This window comes from Notolepis coatsorum, assembly GCF_963971535.1.
Source record: "Notolepis coatsorum genome assembly, chromosome: 20".
NCBI lineage: Eukaryota > Metazoa > Chordata > Actinopteri > Aulopiformes > Paralepididae > Notolepis > Notolepis coatsorum.
Window position 1 is genome coordinate 24558497 of NC_140184.1, and position 17292 is coordinate 24575788.

Below are 17292 nucleotides of genomic sequence, written 5' to 3' on the forward strand. Positions count from 1 at the left end.
AAAAAATCTCTCAGTTCATTGATGCGCATATTAAGGATTTGGCCTCTTCTCAGCGTGGTTACTTGAAGGATACTACTACTTTTTTGAACAGGCTCTCGTCCTGCAACATTAGTCCTACAGACTTACTAGTTACCATAGATGTAGTCAGCCTTTACCCCAGCATTCCACATGCAGATGCGCTGGACGCGCTGAGTTTTTATTTAAACTCGAGGGAAGTATTACTCCCCCCTACAGAAGCGCTGGTTAGTTTAACGGATCTAGTTCTAACTAGAAATTATTTTAGATTCCAAGATAAATACTATTTACAAAACAGAGGCCTCAGCATGGGCTCTCCAGCCGCTGTGAACCTATCCAATCTTTATATGTCCAAATATGAAGTGGATCATATCTTTAATAATAACCCGTTTGAGAAATGTGTCAAATCGTATATGCGCTATATTGACGATCTGTTTTTTATTTGGTCTGGTTCATCATCCGAACTTTTTGCCTTCCTTGAGTACCTGCACTCCTGTAGAAGAACGATAAAGTTTACATTAAAGTTTGATATGTATAATTTACCCTTCCTCGATGTTTTGATCAAGAAAGCCCCAGATGGCATCTCATTACACACAGAGGTTTTTAAAAAGGAGACGGATCGTAACTCGTTCTTACATTATTCTAGTTATCACACCCCAGCCTTGAAGAACAGTCTTCCTTATAGCCAAATACTTCGCTATAAGAGAATATGTGATACTGACGATACATTTATTGCACAAGCAAAGGTACTCCGTGGCAGTTTCCACGAGAGAGGATATAGTGCTGATTTGACACTAAAAGCCTTTAATAAAACCAAGCATATCGACAGGGCCACGTTGTTTATCCCCAGAAAGAAAGAAGATAAACCTGACAAAGTATCTTTCGTGTCTACTTACAGCCCTATTACGAGAGACACGCGGACTATTGTCAATAAACATTGGCATATTCTGCAGTCCGACCCTCTCATAGGGACAGCGTTTCAGCATTCGCCTAACTATTTTTACAAGAGACAAGCAAATTTATCTAATCTCCTAGTCAAAACTGATTTGCCCTTAAAGAAACCTTCTCATTTTATGTCCAACATCCCAGACGGAAATTTTCCCTGCCAATCCTGTGTTCAGTGCCAGGGTATGATTAAAGATAAATTTTTCGCACATCCAAAAACGGGGAAAAATATCCGAGTCAAAGGACGGATAACGTGTAATTCGTCCAATCTGGTGTATTTGCTAAAATGTCCTTGTAATTTTTCCTATGTGGGCAAAACAACGAGAGCCTTTAAATCAAGAATAAGTGAACACAAATGTGCTGTGAGGAATTTAGATGTCAAGTCATCGGTAGCTCGGCATTTCTCTAAGTGTAAGCATACCGTCAACGACCTCAAATATATGGGACTAGAGCTAGTACTCAGGCCAGCGCGAGGTGGAGACAGACACAAGCTGCTGCTGCAACGTGAATGTTATTATATCCACCTGTTTAATTGTATTGAACCTAAAGGTATGAATGAAGAGAACGTCTTAACCTGTTTCCTTTAACCTCCTTACTCCCACATTGTTATTTCTGGTCTGATTAAAGATGTTGTTTGTTGCCAAACTAGATGCCCTATGGATAATTTGAAATTAATTAATTCAATTCAAGTAAAGTGGCTCAATTAGCCCTATAAATGAAAGGGCATGCTATATGTTATCAAGTTTCTGGTAATTTTGTTTCGTTTTGTATTGTATTGTTTATAAATATTTATTGATGATAGATATAGATATATCTATACATATGTATAAATTATGATTGTACTCTATTTTGATAGGTCATTCATTTAGTCATATTGCATAGGCACACCTGCGTTGTGATGTCATTTCCTGCCGTGTCATTTACCTGCCAGGTGTATATAATCATCACCTTGAATTCATTTCCAGTGCTAGCCATACCACTGAAGAAGGACATTAGTCCGAAACATGTCTGCTTTGATTCAGGCTGCCAATTAAAAAAACATTGAACCTGTGAGTGCTGGTCCGGCTACCCTGCTTTGTTATACAGACTGTATGAATTAATGTTGCTGAATTAAAGAATTAATAATTAAAACGTCTCAAATCATGGCGGTCAGGTGGCGTAGCGGAGATTGCGTTCGTCACCAACCCCGGAGACGCTGGATTCGCCTGTTCGAATCCAGCTCACAGCTCCGGGGTTGTCACCAGCTTGGCTGGCCGTTCACACTAATACAATTGGCAGTATTAGAGGGTGGGAGAAGCTGGCGGGGTGGGTCCGGGTCGTTGTAAACAGCGACTCCTACAGTTCGGTCGGGGCGCCTGCTAAGCGCGGATAGGATCTAAGGGCGGTAGTGTGATCCTTCCACACGTTACACGCGCTCAGTGAGAGTCCGCGCTGCCAGGTGAAAAGAAGCGGTTGATTGGCTAGACGTGTGTCGGAGGAAGCATGTGATAGCCTCCACTCTCCCAGACCGACTGTGGGGGGTAAGTGCGCAGCGACCAGGAAGGGGATTGGGAATTGGCATAACGACTAACATTGGGATGGGAGAAAATCGGAGGAAAAAAAAAAAATAATAAAAAAAAAAAAAACGTCTCAAATCTATTCTGTTAACTTCATTAGACGGCCCGACGTGCGGCTCTCTGTTAGTTTCATTCATCAGCGATCAGCAATCACAGCGCTGTTAGTGTAATTTTTGGTACCAATACGTTTGTTTAAACATGCAATGTTGCTGAATAAAATAATTAAAGAGTTAAAACCTGTCAAATCAGCAGTCACAGTGTATATCTTCAGCATTTTCACGTTTGTTTACCATACCAACGATTCTGTTATTAGTGTAATATAAGAAGATACGATTCTCACTGGGTTTTCTGTGTGACACCGTGGCTTAGCAGGATTATCCCCGTCTCCCAATCTAAGGCCTCTCAAAAGCTGGTTAGAATCCTGTTTTATAAATTTTTTTGATATAATTCATTTATAAACATTTATAACAGCGAACCTACATTGAAGCTGTATGAATTAATGTTGCTGAATTAAATAATTAATAATTAAAACGTTTCAAATCTATTCTGTTAACTTCATTAGACGGCCCGACGCACGGCTCTCTGTTAGTTTAATTCATCAGCGATCACAACGCTGTTAGTGTAATGCTTTTTGGTACCAATAAGTTTGTTTAAACACGCAATGTTGCTGAATAAAAGAATTAAAGAGTTAAAACCAGGGATAATGCCGCTAAGCCACGGTGTCACACAGAAAACCCAGTGAGAATCGTATCTTCTTATATTACACTAATAACAGAATTGTTGGTAAACAAACGTGAAAATGCTGAAAATATACACCTTGACTGCTGATTTGACAGGTTTTAAATCTTTCATTATTTTATTCAGCAACATTGCGTGTTTACACAAACTTATTGGTACCAAAAAGCATTACACTAACAGCGCTGTGATCGCTGATCGCTGATAAATTAAACGAACAGAGAGCCGCGCGTCGGGCCGTCTAATGAAGTTAACGGACTAGATTTGACACGTTTTAATTATTCATTATTTAATTCAGAAACATTAATTCATAGTCTGTAGACATAGGACGTTGTAGCGTCCTATGAATGAAGTCACCAGCTGTAATCGAGTTGAATGTAACTCGAGCTTTTTCAAGCACGGAGCTCCTCCAATGAATGAACAAACAGCCGGCGCATCGGGCCGTTGTCACCAGCTGTATTCGAGCGCCCCTACTGGTCATCGTTACCGTTAATACGGTGCCAAAACGTCGGTCGACAGACAATTAATGGCTGCATCTGTAGCTTTAGGCCATGGTTACACTGGGCTAAAACAGCAACGTTTTGTTGCTGAATGATTACGTTTGCATGTCAAAGTTAAAAAGAAAGGCAGTTTTGGCAGGAAAACGCGTTTCCCTAGCGGGAACGCTGAAAAGGTGTTTTCGTTTTGGAAACTCGCCGAAAATGGTGCCATGTAATTTGCGCGAGCCGGATACGGAGCCGTTCTGCCCAATGCCCATGTGCAGTAGAGACTGACGCCAAATTCTCCCCCTCCCAGACCCATGTCATGTCAACAAACCCTTACCACGCAAGAGTCGACTGCATGAGCAGCTCAGAGCTCCTCTTTCAACATAACAAGCATTAAACAAAATGGCACAGTCATCTATTCACTTTTGTTTAATACATGAGGCGTTGTCTAATGTTTAGCTACTGATAGCTCCTGATATCAACGTCTGATATCATCAGTTTGGCAGGTGCTGGCTGGCTAGCATCGCTCGTGAGCTAACGTTAGCTACCTAGCTAACGTTACTTTCAGACCCTGTTAGTCAAGTTGAACTATCGCTCTGGGGACGCTGATTAATATAACAAGCTACAACAGTCTGCATTCCCTTAACAATTGTTTGTATTGAGCCGTATTGTATTGTACCCATTCTGCAATCTGTTAAATAACGTTTACATCCATTCATTCTGCTAGCATTAACGTTACTTCGCTGCTAGCCACAATGCTATACTGTTATACTGGCATATCCCAATCACGTTAGCACGTAAGCTAACAAAATCGGCGATATTTTTGTGAGATTAAACTCCGCTCTTGGTGGTCAATTGTGTTGATATTAGTTTTGTTTCATCAACAAATCATCAACAAATGAGGCAGAACACACAGTGAATGTATCCGTTTTTGTTTATTGCACTTTATTTCTTGCTGAAAAATAAATGCTATGTGGCTAAATGGCTCATGCGAGCTATAAAGATGGTGGCTTTTGAGATTTTGAGCAGGATGTGGAGTGTCTCGTTCAACCTTTCTGATTGGTTGAAAATGGCCTTCATGTATGAACTACATCGCCACCTACTGCTTTGGCATTGTACTACATGTATATAGTAGACGAGACAAAATTACGTCTAACTTAACTCTTACTTGCCTGCCAATACGCAGCGTTCTGAAAAGCGAAATTAAACTAAATGAAATGGCCCTAGTGTAACCGCAGCCTTAGGAGAGAGTGGTGTGTGTTCACAAATACTGAGCTGGTGGAGGTGGTGGTGGTGTGTGTTTGTGTAGGGGGGATGCATCTTCTCATAAATCTGAATATGTATCCCCATTAGCATAGAAACAGAATAAGAAACAGAAAGACAGGCATTAAGGGGGCGGAGCTGAGCGATCATGGAGTAGACGTGTTTTCACATGAGCTCCCTTCTACCGTGCTGAATATACGTTTCTCCCCATTAGTCTTTATTTTATTTTTATTTGTTTTTTATCTGTTTGCTAGGTCGTCGTGTTTAGTATACATTCATCAACTTTTTTCGACTTTCTACGATGGCGGGGGTGGAAACCAGAGCCATGAAAGAGTTAGGCACGACACCGACACCGCCGAGCATGGCCGTACCGTCTCCCGCTGTCGGGGAGTTAAGCGAAGCTGTGCTCTTGGTCATGACCAAGCTACACGCAGAATCTGAGACACGCATCGCTGAAGCACAGAAGAAAGTACACGCAGACTCTGAGGCACGCATCGCTGAAGCACAGAAGCAAGTGCTGGCGGATTTCTGTATCAGCCTCCGTCGTGAGATATCAGAAGAAATACGGCTGGCGGTAGTCCCGCTGACAGACAAGATGGAGACGATTCACGCTGCCTCATCGGCTAATGCTAACGAACTAGCCATGCTAACGACGGAGGTATCATCACAATGTGAGAAGATGGCGGGTCTTGAATCCGCCCTGCTGGCTAGGCAGGCTGAAGTCAACAAACTACAGTCGGCGATGGAGGAGATGCAGTCCCGGGATAGACGCCACAACGTCAGGATTGTTGGAGTACCGGAGACCAGCGGTGAAGGCCGTCTCTCTGAGACCATGCCCGAACTGCTGCAGAAGATACTAGGGACGGACGTCCTCCCCTCGCCTCCTATCTGTGAGTCGGCTTACAGAGCGGGCAGGTTTTCTCCCGGCGTGAACAAAGAACCGAGGCCCATCATAGTCAAGCTGAACAGACTCCAACAGAGAGAAATCATCATGCGGTCGGCTCGTACCAGAAGGGGTACTCTGAGGTTTGGCGATCACAAAGTGGCCATTTTCGAGGACTTTACACCGGAGGTTCAAGCTCAGAGAGCCGAGTACAAGGTGGTCCTGACTAAGCTATGGAGACTAGGCCTGAGGCCCACGTTATTCGCTCCCGCGAAACTATCTGTGTTGGAGAAGGTCGGTGGTCAGCGTTTGTTTTGGTCGTTGGCTAAAGCGAAGGAATATCTCGCGAAGACACCCGAGTCTGTTGCTTGATATCTATGGAGGGTGAGTGACTTGGCGGTTTGGGCCTATATACATTGATTAGGTCGACTATTCACAAACACTTGCTGTCATGCCCAGACATGCTAACTGTCCTCTGCCCATCCAACTAGCGGGGCTTCCCAATGACTTCTGTTACTTGCTAAAGCTGACCTCATGGTCGTACTTGTGTATCGCCTCTTTGGAAGCTAACGAGCTAGCTGAACAATGTACATAGTAGGCTAACGTGCTATCCGGATTCGTCACTAGCTTACGCGCTAGCCTCGGGCTAGCCAGCGGGCTTCGACTATGGTCTGCGCTGAGACATTCGTTAATGGTTACGTATTTTGGTTGCTGTTGCTGTTCAAAGGGACATTGGTTTGCACAGTTCAAGAGTGACCGAGTCCCTAACTAACTTCTGGTATGCTTTTTATTTTTATATCCAGGTTGTTTTGAGCTTTGGTGATCCAAAGTAGATACCAAGGTCGGTTGAATATGCATAAACAATATTTGATAACAGGTTGGGTCGGGTATGGCTTGCACTTAATGGCTATATGGTTATATGGCTTGCACTCTAACCATTACCCTCTCTTCCTTTCTTTTTTCTTTCCTACTGTCGCTGTTTTTATGTCATCTATATGCGCGATTTAAATGTGATCCGGTTCTACCTTGGACTAACTACTGACAAGCCTTAATTTTGTTTTGAATTTTCCGTGAGGCACTTATGCTATAACGTTGATACATTAATATGCAGACTCCAGGGTAGATGGTTACAGGTTGATGCTGAGTAATTATATAATAATTAGTGTCGCTGTTTTAAGGGCAATTGAATGAGCAGTTAACCTGTGACCCGAACCTGCCTTGGACTATCGGCTGGGATGCTTTAATTTAATTTTGTATTGAATTTTCCTATATGTTTTAATGGCATTTGAATGAGCAATTTAAATGTGATCCGGTTCTACCTTGGACTAACTACTGACTCGCCTTAATTTTGTTTTGAATTTTCCGTGAGGCACTTATGCTATAACGTTGATACATTAATATGCAGACTCCAGGGTAGATGGTTACAGGTTGATGCTGAGTAATTATATAATAATTAGTGTCGCTGTTTTAAGGGCAATTGAATGAGCAATTAACCTGTGACCCGAACCTGCCTTGGACTATCGGCTGGGATGCTTTAATTTAATTTTGTATTGAATTTTCCTATATGTTTTAATGGCATTTGAATGAGCAATTTAAATGTGATTCGATCCTACCTTGGACTAACTGCTCCGACCGATATCTTTATTGAAACAATGTATGATGACAGGTGGTGTCAGGTGTTGCCTATTACCATCCCCGGATTGATTAATGAATGATTGTGTTTAATTCTAATCTTACATAGGTTGGGTCATTTCAGCCGTTGTGCCTGATCAGAGGGACGGCTAAAGGGGTGCACTTTGACCATAACCTTTTTTTTTCCCTTCCTCCTTTTTTTTGTCATTGTTTAATTGACACTGTTCACACAATTTTGCACAATTAACCTGTGACCCGAACCTGCCTTAGACTATCGGCTGGGATGCTTTAATTTAATTTTGTATTGAATTTTCCTATACCTTTTTGGGCTATAACAATGTGATGTTGAAGCGCAGATTCCGAAATAGAGGGCTGCAGGTTGATGCGGAGTTATTATTTAATAATGGCTATTTTTACCATTATGGTTTTCTCATGTTGGGGCCAGGGCTCAGGTGGTTTTCGACCGATATCTTTATTGAATTTTATTTTATTATTATTTGTGTTTATTGGACTAGTGGGGGTTTACTCAGGGGTTTATCTAGAGGGGGGTGGGAGTGGGAAGCGTCTTATTGATCCATGTCTCTAGTGGGAAGTGATAGGAAGATGACCATCCTCAGTGGGTGGGGCATAGGGTGGGGATTGGAGAGTGGGTATAGAGGAACTTATAGTAGGACGGGTGGGTTAGGGTTTAGAGTAGAAGGAGGGGGGGTTGTAGCTGGGGTGGTATTTTTATGTGTTCTATGTACTGTTGTCTTATATATGTGTAAGTGTTCCTCCTCTGAACTCCTGGGATTGACCGTCCGGGCCCGCCGGGATCGGCACCTCTGTACTCAGCCTGGCTGCACGGGTATGTTCTCTACGCACTTATACAAGCTCGACCATGGCTAAATTGAATATTTTAATTTGGAACGCAGGAGGGCTTAACGCCCCACACAAGCGTGCCAGTGTCCTTTGGCTATTGAAGAGGAGAAATATTGACCTTGCTCTCCTTAGTGAGACGCATTTAATGGTAGGTGACGTGTCAAGACTGGCAAATCGGCAATATCACGTTATCTCCGCATCCTCAGCCGATGATAAGACGAAAGGAGTAGTCATAGTTACAAGACGTAACCTTGATATCAAAATCTTGGATGTATGGTCGGACACGGAGGGAAGGATTACTATAGCAAAAGTTGAATTCTTGCATAGGAAGATGGCTATAATAGCATTGTATGCTCCTAACACATTTGATTCAGCGTTCTATAATACAATCACGAAGAATATGTTGGAACTTAATGGATACGCTCTCATTGTGGGTGGCGATTTTAATGCGTGCTGGGATGCGGAGATGGATAGGTCTGGGCCCTCTGAAACGAGCGACCAGAAACGGGCCTCTAAGGCCCTCAGGATGTGGGCCAAAGACACGGGGCTCTCAGACCTCTGGCGCTTATGCAACCCCACCCTCAGAGATTACTCTCACCTGTCAGCCAGACACAAAAGCTTCTCTCGAATTGACTATGCATTCGCGTCCCCTAATATGTTTGATAGTTTCGATGTCTCATTGGTTCCCTTGGCTCTCTCAGACCACAAGGGGATTTTCCTTACGGCAACCTTTGGCAGGCTCTCCGCAAGAGCTCCCAGATGGCGTTTTAATTCGACCTTGCTAAAGAACGATGACTTCTGTTCTGAGTTCAGGAGTAAACTAGCTGAATTTTTGCAGATCAACGTTGGCACAGTAGAAGACCCTAGGGTCCTGTGGAACGCATTGAAAGGATTCATCAGGGGTCATGTCACACTATTTGCCTCCAATTTGCGAAAATCCCGGTCAAAAAAGCTAGAAGGACTGGAATCATTATATGCGGACCTATACGCATCCTTGCAAACTGACTATAATGAACGACTAAACACACAACGTAAGATAGTCAAAAAAGAAATAAACTCCATACTTAAACAACAGTCTGAGTTTTTGATACACAGGACAAGACAAAATTACTATTTTCACGGCTCCAGACCTAGCCATCTATTGGCAATGAAAATACGATCAAATGATCATTTCTCAGATATCCCCTCGATTAGGACGAGCCAGGGTGCAGTCACTACTGATTCGAAAAAGATCAATGACACTTTTAAAGAGTTTTACTCACAGTTATATAGCTCAGAGGGTAATCTGGATGACTCTAGATTTGAATCGTTCATTGGCGGGCTTGAGATACCCCACATTTCTGAGGAAGAGGCCAAGGAACTGGGGAGACCGATTACTCTCGTAGAATTGAGGGAGACTATTGTTGAAATGCAGAGGGGTAAGGCGCCAGGCTGGGATGGTATTCCACCCGAAGTGTATTTAGCTTTCTGGGACCAACTGGGTCCATTGATGCTCGATATGATCAATTACGCTATCGAACAAGGGGAGTTCTCAAGAGATGTCAATATGGCGTTGATTTCTTTACTTCTCAAAAAGGACAAAGATCCCAATGATTGTGGTAGCTATAGACCCTTGAGTCTTCTCGGGGCCGATTTAAAGGTGTTTGCCAAGGTGCTGGCCCGTCGCCTGCAGAGATTTATGTCTGTATTGGTACACTGCGATCAAACTGGTTTTATCCCGGGGCGTCTGGCTGCAGATAATCTTAGGAGGCTGTTGCATGTAATCGATAACAGTAAAGACAATACAACTCCATCCACAGTTCTGTCTTTGGATGCCATGAAGGCGTTTGACAGACTTGAGTGGTCATATCTGTGGAAGGTACTTGAGGTCATGGGTCTTGGAAAGAGTTTTATTCATATGATTAAAGTCCTGTATGCCTCGCCGTCTGCGATGATACTGACAGGCAAAAACTGTTCCACACTCTTTCCAGTCTCCAGATCTTCTAGACAGGGTTGCCCTCTGAGCCCGGGACTGTTCGCGCTTTCCCTCGAACCTTTGGCCCAATTTATTAGGCAATCGGAGGACATCGTCCCCATAATGGTCAACAATACTCCACACAAAATTGCTCTCTATGCGGATGACCTGCTGATTTTCATGGACGACCCCTCCCGGTCGGCCACAAAATTATTGAGGATAATCGACGACTTTGGTAAATTGTCAGGTTTTAAGATTAACTGGAACAAATCAGCCTGCCTACCTCTTAATGAACTGGCCAAGGCGGTACGACTACCAGCTGATATCCCCATAGTAGAACATTTCAAATACCTGGGCATAGAGATATTCCCCACGCTGAACCAAACTACTAAGTACAACTTCACGGGTACTTATGATAAAATACGCCAGGATCTAGACAGGTGGTCGTCCCTTCCTAACTCCTTACAAGCCCGGGCTTCCATAATCAAAATGAACATCCTGCCTAGGATAAATTTTATTAGCTCAATGCTCCCCCTGCCCCCTCCAATAGACCACTGGCGCAAGGTACAATCGATGGTATCTAAGTTTGTCTGGAATAACAAACGCCCGAGAATCAAAAGGGCTACTACTCAACGTAGGAAACAAGATGGGGGCCTCGCAATCCCTGATTTTAAACTGTATTTCTGGTCCTTTTCACTGAGACCTTTGATGTGCTGGCTAGACCCTGTAGAGGCTGTATCGTGGCGCTCCTTAGAAGCGGCGGCGGTGTCTCCGCTAAGATTACAGGATGTAGTGTACTCCACTGTCTCTATTGCGAAATGCCGGCTGAGGTATGGACCGATCATAACTCACGTGATCCAAACGTGGCGTAATGTACAGAGGTCGTGTGGGGTTAAATGCCCTTGGCACCTGGACTCTCCAATTTTTAATAACCAGCAATTACTTGTTGGACACAAGCCGGTTAATATTCCTCAATGGCAAAGGAGGGGAGTGCATACTCTGGAGGATATTTATGATAAGAACGGCCTCCGTGCGTTTCAGGACTTAAGAGAATTTTATGATCTACCCGGCGAGTCCTTCTTTCTTTACCTTCAACTAAGGTCAGCACTGAGGGCGCATGGCGTACCGTGGGCTCAAGCCTTGCACCCACACCCCTTCCTCAGGCTCATAGTGGACAGGACGACATCCAGAGGGTTTGTCTCCGACTTTTATACGCTCTTAATTCAATCCACGTATAAAAATTTATCATTGGATACAATCTGGCGTGTGGATATACCGGAGTTGGACCCCGAGTTTGACTGGGATGATGTTTGGGCAAATGTGGCATTATCTTCCCGCAACCCCAATCACCAGCAAATTAATTTTAATTATATTCATAGGACCTATCTTACACCTAGGAAGCTATTTGCTATGGGACTGATAACCGACTCTCGGTGCACTTTGTGCTCTCAAAAGGCCACTGGCACTTATATGCATATGTATTGGGATTGCCCACCAGTGGCCCGCTTCTGGAGGTCAATAACGGACAAACTTTCAGATCTGTGTGGCTTAACTATCCCATTCACAGCTGTTACGCTACTCCTGAACGATATAACGACACTACCCGCGTCCGTACAACTGAAAAGGGTTGTCCTAGCGGGCGTCACAGCAGCGAAGAAGCTAATAGCAATGAGATGGAAGGAGCCTGAGAAGCTTACAATGATTAACTGGTCCCTAACTCTATTGGATGTGATTTATCTTGAGATATCCACGGCCCGGGTGATCGGGGTAGGGCAGGCTGGAATTGACCTGTGGTTCGCAGCAGCTGAGAAGGTAAAGACCGCAGTGTGCGGCTGAGCGGGGTTGGGGCGCTTGATCGGGGGGGTCCGGCGGTCTCTGGGGAGGGGGAGGAGGAAATGTCTTGTCTGTCTTGGTTTTTGTCTTGTCCTTCTTAACTTTGACTGGGGGGATTTTAGGGGGGGTTGGTATTTAGCTATTCTGCGCTATATGTCAACTCACATGCCATCTCCCCAAGAGACTAATATTGACAGACTGATTGACCTGTCAACCAACTTGGAGGAAGAATTTCTTTCTTCTTACACTTTACCTTCTGCAAGTTTGGCAGTCTTGAACATGTGTAAGGGACCTAGGCTATCTACAGTAAATCTGCGGCAACACTCTCATAAACAATCTTTTAAGTCACTCCACTTTGTAAAGGTGGGGAAAGGTTGCCATGTTTTGAAGACCCTTTGTGTTATTGAAGTAGCCATCTATATTTGATAGGTTGGACGCTGTTTCTTTTTCTTTTTGTCTTTATAATTTATTATTCTGTATTATTATTGTTTGTTATTCTCCTGTGAAAGTTATGTTTTTTGTTACTGTGGTTATTGTGTTGTCCTGTTTCATGTAATTAATAATAAAAAAAATTTGATCAAAAAAAAAAAAGAAACAGAAAGACATACCAACCTTTTGCCATATAATATCTAAATCCATGTTTGCCAGATAAACATACAGTATGTGACCTTAAGAGTAACGTGTGCTCCAGCGGTGGTATAATGAGTATACTGCATCTACGCATTACTGTGCAGATAGGCACCACCCTGGTGATGACAGAGGATCCCTGGCAGACGGTGTAAAAATGCCATCCTGAGGGTCACTGTGGCCAATGAATAATGGAGCGGATGATGCGACGTGATAAGGTCACTCTCACACACAGTGGAGTGCAGTCTCTCTCTCTTTTCTCCCCCCTTATCCTTCGAGGGGGGGGGGTAGTTTTACTGTTTATGTGCAGTCAGCTGACTAAAGCCACATATCATACGAGAATGCAGGGTGATAAGGCCAGGGAGAGGGACCACACGACGCCACCATTACACATTCAGCTGCGACGTTCACATAACTCGCATTCAAGGCTGTGGTTCTGACCTCCTCTCTCAAGGACAGAATCGCAACGCATTTGCTTCATTAAATATTCACCTGGGAGGGTGATGATGAGAGCAGCGGAAAAACAAGCTGCTCTGAGCCTTTGTTGTGTTCCTCTCTCGGCTGCCAGGCGTACTCAGATGGAGATGGTCTGAATACTTGCTCTGTATAAATATTGTGGGCTACAGTTAAAATGAGATACAGTACATTACATGCACACATGCTCATGTTCTGTTGTATTAATGTCAGAGAAGAGGTTACCATTCCCGATAAAGAAGTCTGATTGTCTGATCTAGCACACTAAACTTCAAAGATCAAACTGCCCTGGATTTGATTGTGCTCTCGGTCTAAAGAGGTATATCTATAATTAACTTTTCCTGACTTGAATATTAAACACACATTGTTTTATATTCTGGACCCCCCCCCCCCCCCCCCCCAAAAAAACAGGACTTTGGCATAGCTGAGGATTTTGCAACAAAAGCCCTGGACATTAAACCCAAGTCCTATGAGGCCTACTATGCCAGAGCGCGAGCCAAACGGAGCAGTAGGTAAGACTTACATTCAATGTGTCACAATACTCAATATTCATTATTGTGAGAGCCAGGAACATGTTGGAATGCTACAGTAAGGGCCCGGCTACATTGATCTGAATTTTACGAAAGGTATTACTGTACGTTGGTTTGTTTTTAAATTAGAAATTACAGCGACAACGTATCCGTCGGTTCCAAAAGTTCCCACACTCGTGAACTTTTCTGTCCGTCAAAATGGACACATAATCAGCCCTGTCCAACAAACGGATCATCATTTATTTTTTTTACGTACGCGGACAGACACAACAGATCAATGTAGCTGGGCCCCAAGTCTTGTAGGCATGTTGACTATGCAAATCATCAGCACGTAGCCTCATGTTCAATTGACCCATCTCAAACTCTGCCCTCTTTTCTTGATCCTCCGATCACAACTGTTGCTCTCCTCGGACACACGTGTTCTGTCGGTCCTCCTCAGGCAGTTTGCCGGAGCGCTGGCAGACCTCCATGAGGCAGCACGACTCTGCCCCGCCAACCGGGAGATCCGGCGCCTCCTGGTACGAGTAGAGGAGGAATGCCAACATCAGCAGAAGACACCCAGTAACAGCAGCCAGGACCTCCACTCCCACCAGCCACCCGCAGAGAAGGAGGCAGATGTCTTTTCACAGGGAAGCCCAGAAGTACAAAGCCCTGTTGAGCAGGTTGACGAGGAGAAAGTTGAGGAGGAGAAACAAGAAGAGGTCAGTCTTCAATGTGGAAAAAGCCCAGAATTTTGGCCTCTCAATCCATATGGACCTAACAGGACTCTCCCAGGATGTTTGGCCTTTGCTTTAACAGATCGTGAGCCATGCTCTCCTCAAGAGGAGTCTATCCAGAACCAGCCGTTTGTGGATGTGCCCGGTCCTGTTCCTCTGACCACCAGGCAGACCCAGAACCAGGGCAGCAGAGCCCAGCATCACTGCCACTCCCTACAGCCAGGAGGCAGGGTGGGGGGCAGGCCTCTCTCTCTGTGTGGCCCCTCCAGCCCATTGCCAGGCAGACACATCTCCACCTCACTGAAGCCCACCCCAGGCTTGGGCATTGACATCGTCCCTGTCCCCATCAAGGACCACCTAGGACACAGTCCTAACGACCACCTTCACCCCATATCCCCCACTAGCTCGTCTCCCCCCGGCCCCGCCCAGCCCTACCAGCCCCGCTCCTCCAGCTTCTCCAGGGGCTCCGACAGACTCTCTACCCACGCCGTGGCTCCTCTGGATGGTCTGGCTCTAGCTCTAGGGTCTGGCATGGACATGAGGAGGGAGGGTGCGGGCAGCACAGTGGGCACAACAGGCTCAAGGGGCTCTAGCTCCAGTCAGGCCTCCAGTGGGAATCTGTCAGACAATGGCAGGCAACAGGTGCCAGATGGTCCACGCATCACCAGGAGCAGCGGCAGCTTCAAGGGCAAGCCTGAGCTAAAACCACGGCCCTTCATGGGGGTTATGGATAAGGCGGTCCGGGTCCAGGGGCAGCAAGCCTCTGTCGTAGGCCGGCAGGGTCAGTCCCCCAGCGGAGGGGGGCTGGAGAGTTTCAACATGTCCGTTATGGGTTTGCACGTGCTGAACAATGAGTTAAAGCGGTCCTCATACCAGGAGCAGCTCCCTGGAGGTCAGGCCAGCAGCCAGCAGCAGGGCAAGGAGCTAGGAGAGTGGCACCACCAGCGGGAGGCCAGAGCCTCCCAGCACCGCTTCCCCGACGGCAGGAACCGGCAGGCCAGCCTCACAAGAGATAATCCAGCCCTCCACATGGCTCCCATCAAACCCAAACGCTCCTTCATAGAGTCCAATGTCTGATTGGCTGTTTGTTTTTTTCTTCTTCATTTTCTAAAGCACACAACTGCAGGCTGTTCACAATAGACTGTACCTCTCAAACTGTAGCAAAGGAGAGTGAGGTTTGAGAATCTCTTTTTGAGCCTGTTTTGTAGAGTTATTGTTGCACTGCATCAACAATCGACTAGCAGTGTAGATTCAAATAGGGCTGAACAATTCATTTAAATTTGATTGAAATCGCAATATGACAGTGCGATATTTAATTAGCAAGAAGCGCAATATTTGTTAAAAAGGCTAAATGTGTGTCAAAATACCTTTCTAAATGAAGTGTTGCAGAGAAGCCCGGGCCTACAAATCATATTCTAGACTTAAGAAAACATCTTTAATCATCCTTGTTTGGTACAGATTCTCATCTACAAAAATCTCATGATCATTTGAATGTTTTTCAATGAAAATGTGAATAATGACAACATTTACCATTCCTTCTAATATCGTGAATCATATCGCAATTGCAATATCAGTGAAAATAATTGCAATTCGATATTTTTTTCCAAATCGTTCAGCCCCAGATTCAAACTCAGGCTACTATGCTTCTGCTTAATTATGTCTACAGCTAATCTTGTAAGGCCATTGGCATATTCAATTAATGACATACTGTACCTACAATAGGAAGTAGCATAGCTTTTCAACATTTAATTTGTCCTTGCAAATATATCTGAGATAATTATGCTCCCAGTGATCCTTGCATTAGTGGCAGGACATAACCATTTCTATTGTCAAGTGACTATTGAAGAATATTTATATTTGTATGGTGTACACTATATCTACAGAATATATATTTCCCTCTTAAGTATTAATTATCATTGTCAGCATTACAGCCTTCAAAGGATATTACTTAATGCACTGAAGATTCTTTTTCTTTGTACATTTGATAAAGATGCACTGTAAAGACACTGCTGGAACCGTCTTGATGTAATCTATCTATTTATTGAATTGATTGCTTCAATCTACACAGCATAATGCTATTTTTGCATAGCAGAGAACATACAGTATTTGAAATGCTATATTTGAACGATAGGCAGTGTTTAAGGAACAGCTTGGCCTAAACACCAGAGAACATTGTAATTTTTTTCTTTAGCTGCGACCAGCAGCTTTATAGGTCACTCTGTCGGTTCACAAAAACCTGTGGTCGCAGCTATTGCGAATTCTCACTTGTTCTATGTACATAGTTATGATATTTCATTTTCAGAGTTGTACTATGGATTACAAACTATGTTACCACATTATTATTGTGGTAGAATAAAACATCTATGGAAAGATAAACCCTCCTTGTCTTTTGACAGTGATAAACAGTGATTACAGTGATTGTCTATACAGTGATTAAGAAGCTTCTGCAGTGACCACGCATGGTTATGGAGTGGTGTATACCGTAAAACCTCATTCATCTGAACCTCACAGTTAATGGTCGGTCAACCAAATTAATTAACAAAATATGTGTCAACAAGAAAGTATAGGCCATTCTATTAACCATGCACATTTGTAGAGTTGTTGATAAGATATGATTACAAGCATGTCAGCTAGAACTGACTGTTTTGGTTTTGATCCCCTGCATGTTTCTAGAACTTTAAAGAGAGAGTTCTGATCGGAACCCTAGCCCTATTTCTTACTTAACAATTTTGATTTGATTTGATTTATGCAGGCATTCGTAGAAAATAAATAACACATCAGAC

General features: G+C 44.1%; 1 protein-coding gene across 1 annotated transcript in view; it reads left to right on the forward strand.

Moving 5' to 3' along the window:
- The window catches only part of LOC311246832 (protein TANC1-like), a gene marked incomplete at both ends in the record, with an annotated part of 135369 nt that extends 119783 nt beyond the window's left edge, over nt 1–15586 (forward strand). The window contains 2 exons of the mRNA XM_084337077.1: nt 13675–13775; nt 14233–15586. Of these exons, the coding sequence (XP_084193203.1) occupies nt 13675–13775; nt 14233–15586 (1455 nt within the window). The remainder of the gene's footprint in view (nt 1–13674; nt 13776–14232) is intronic.
- Nucleotides 15587–17292: the final 1706 nt, after the last annotated feature.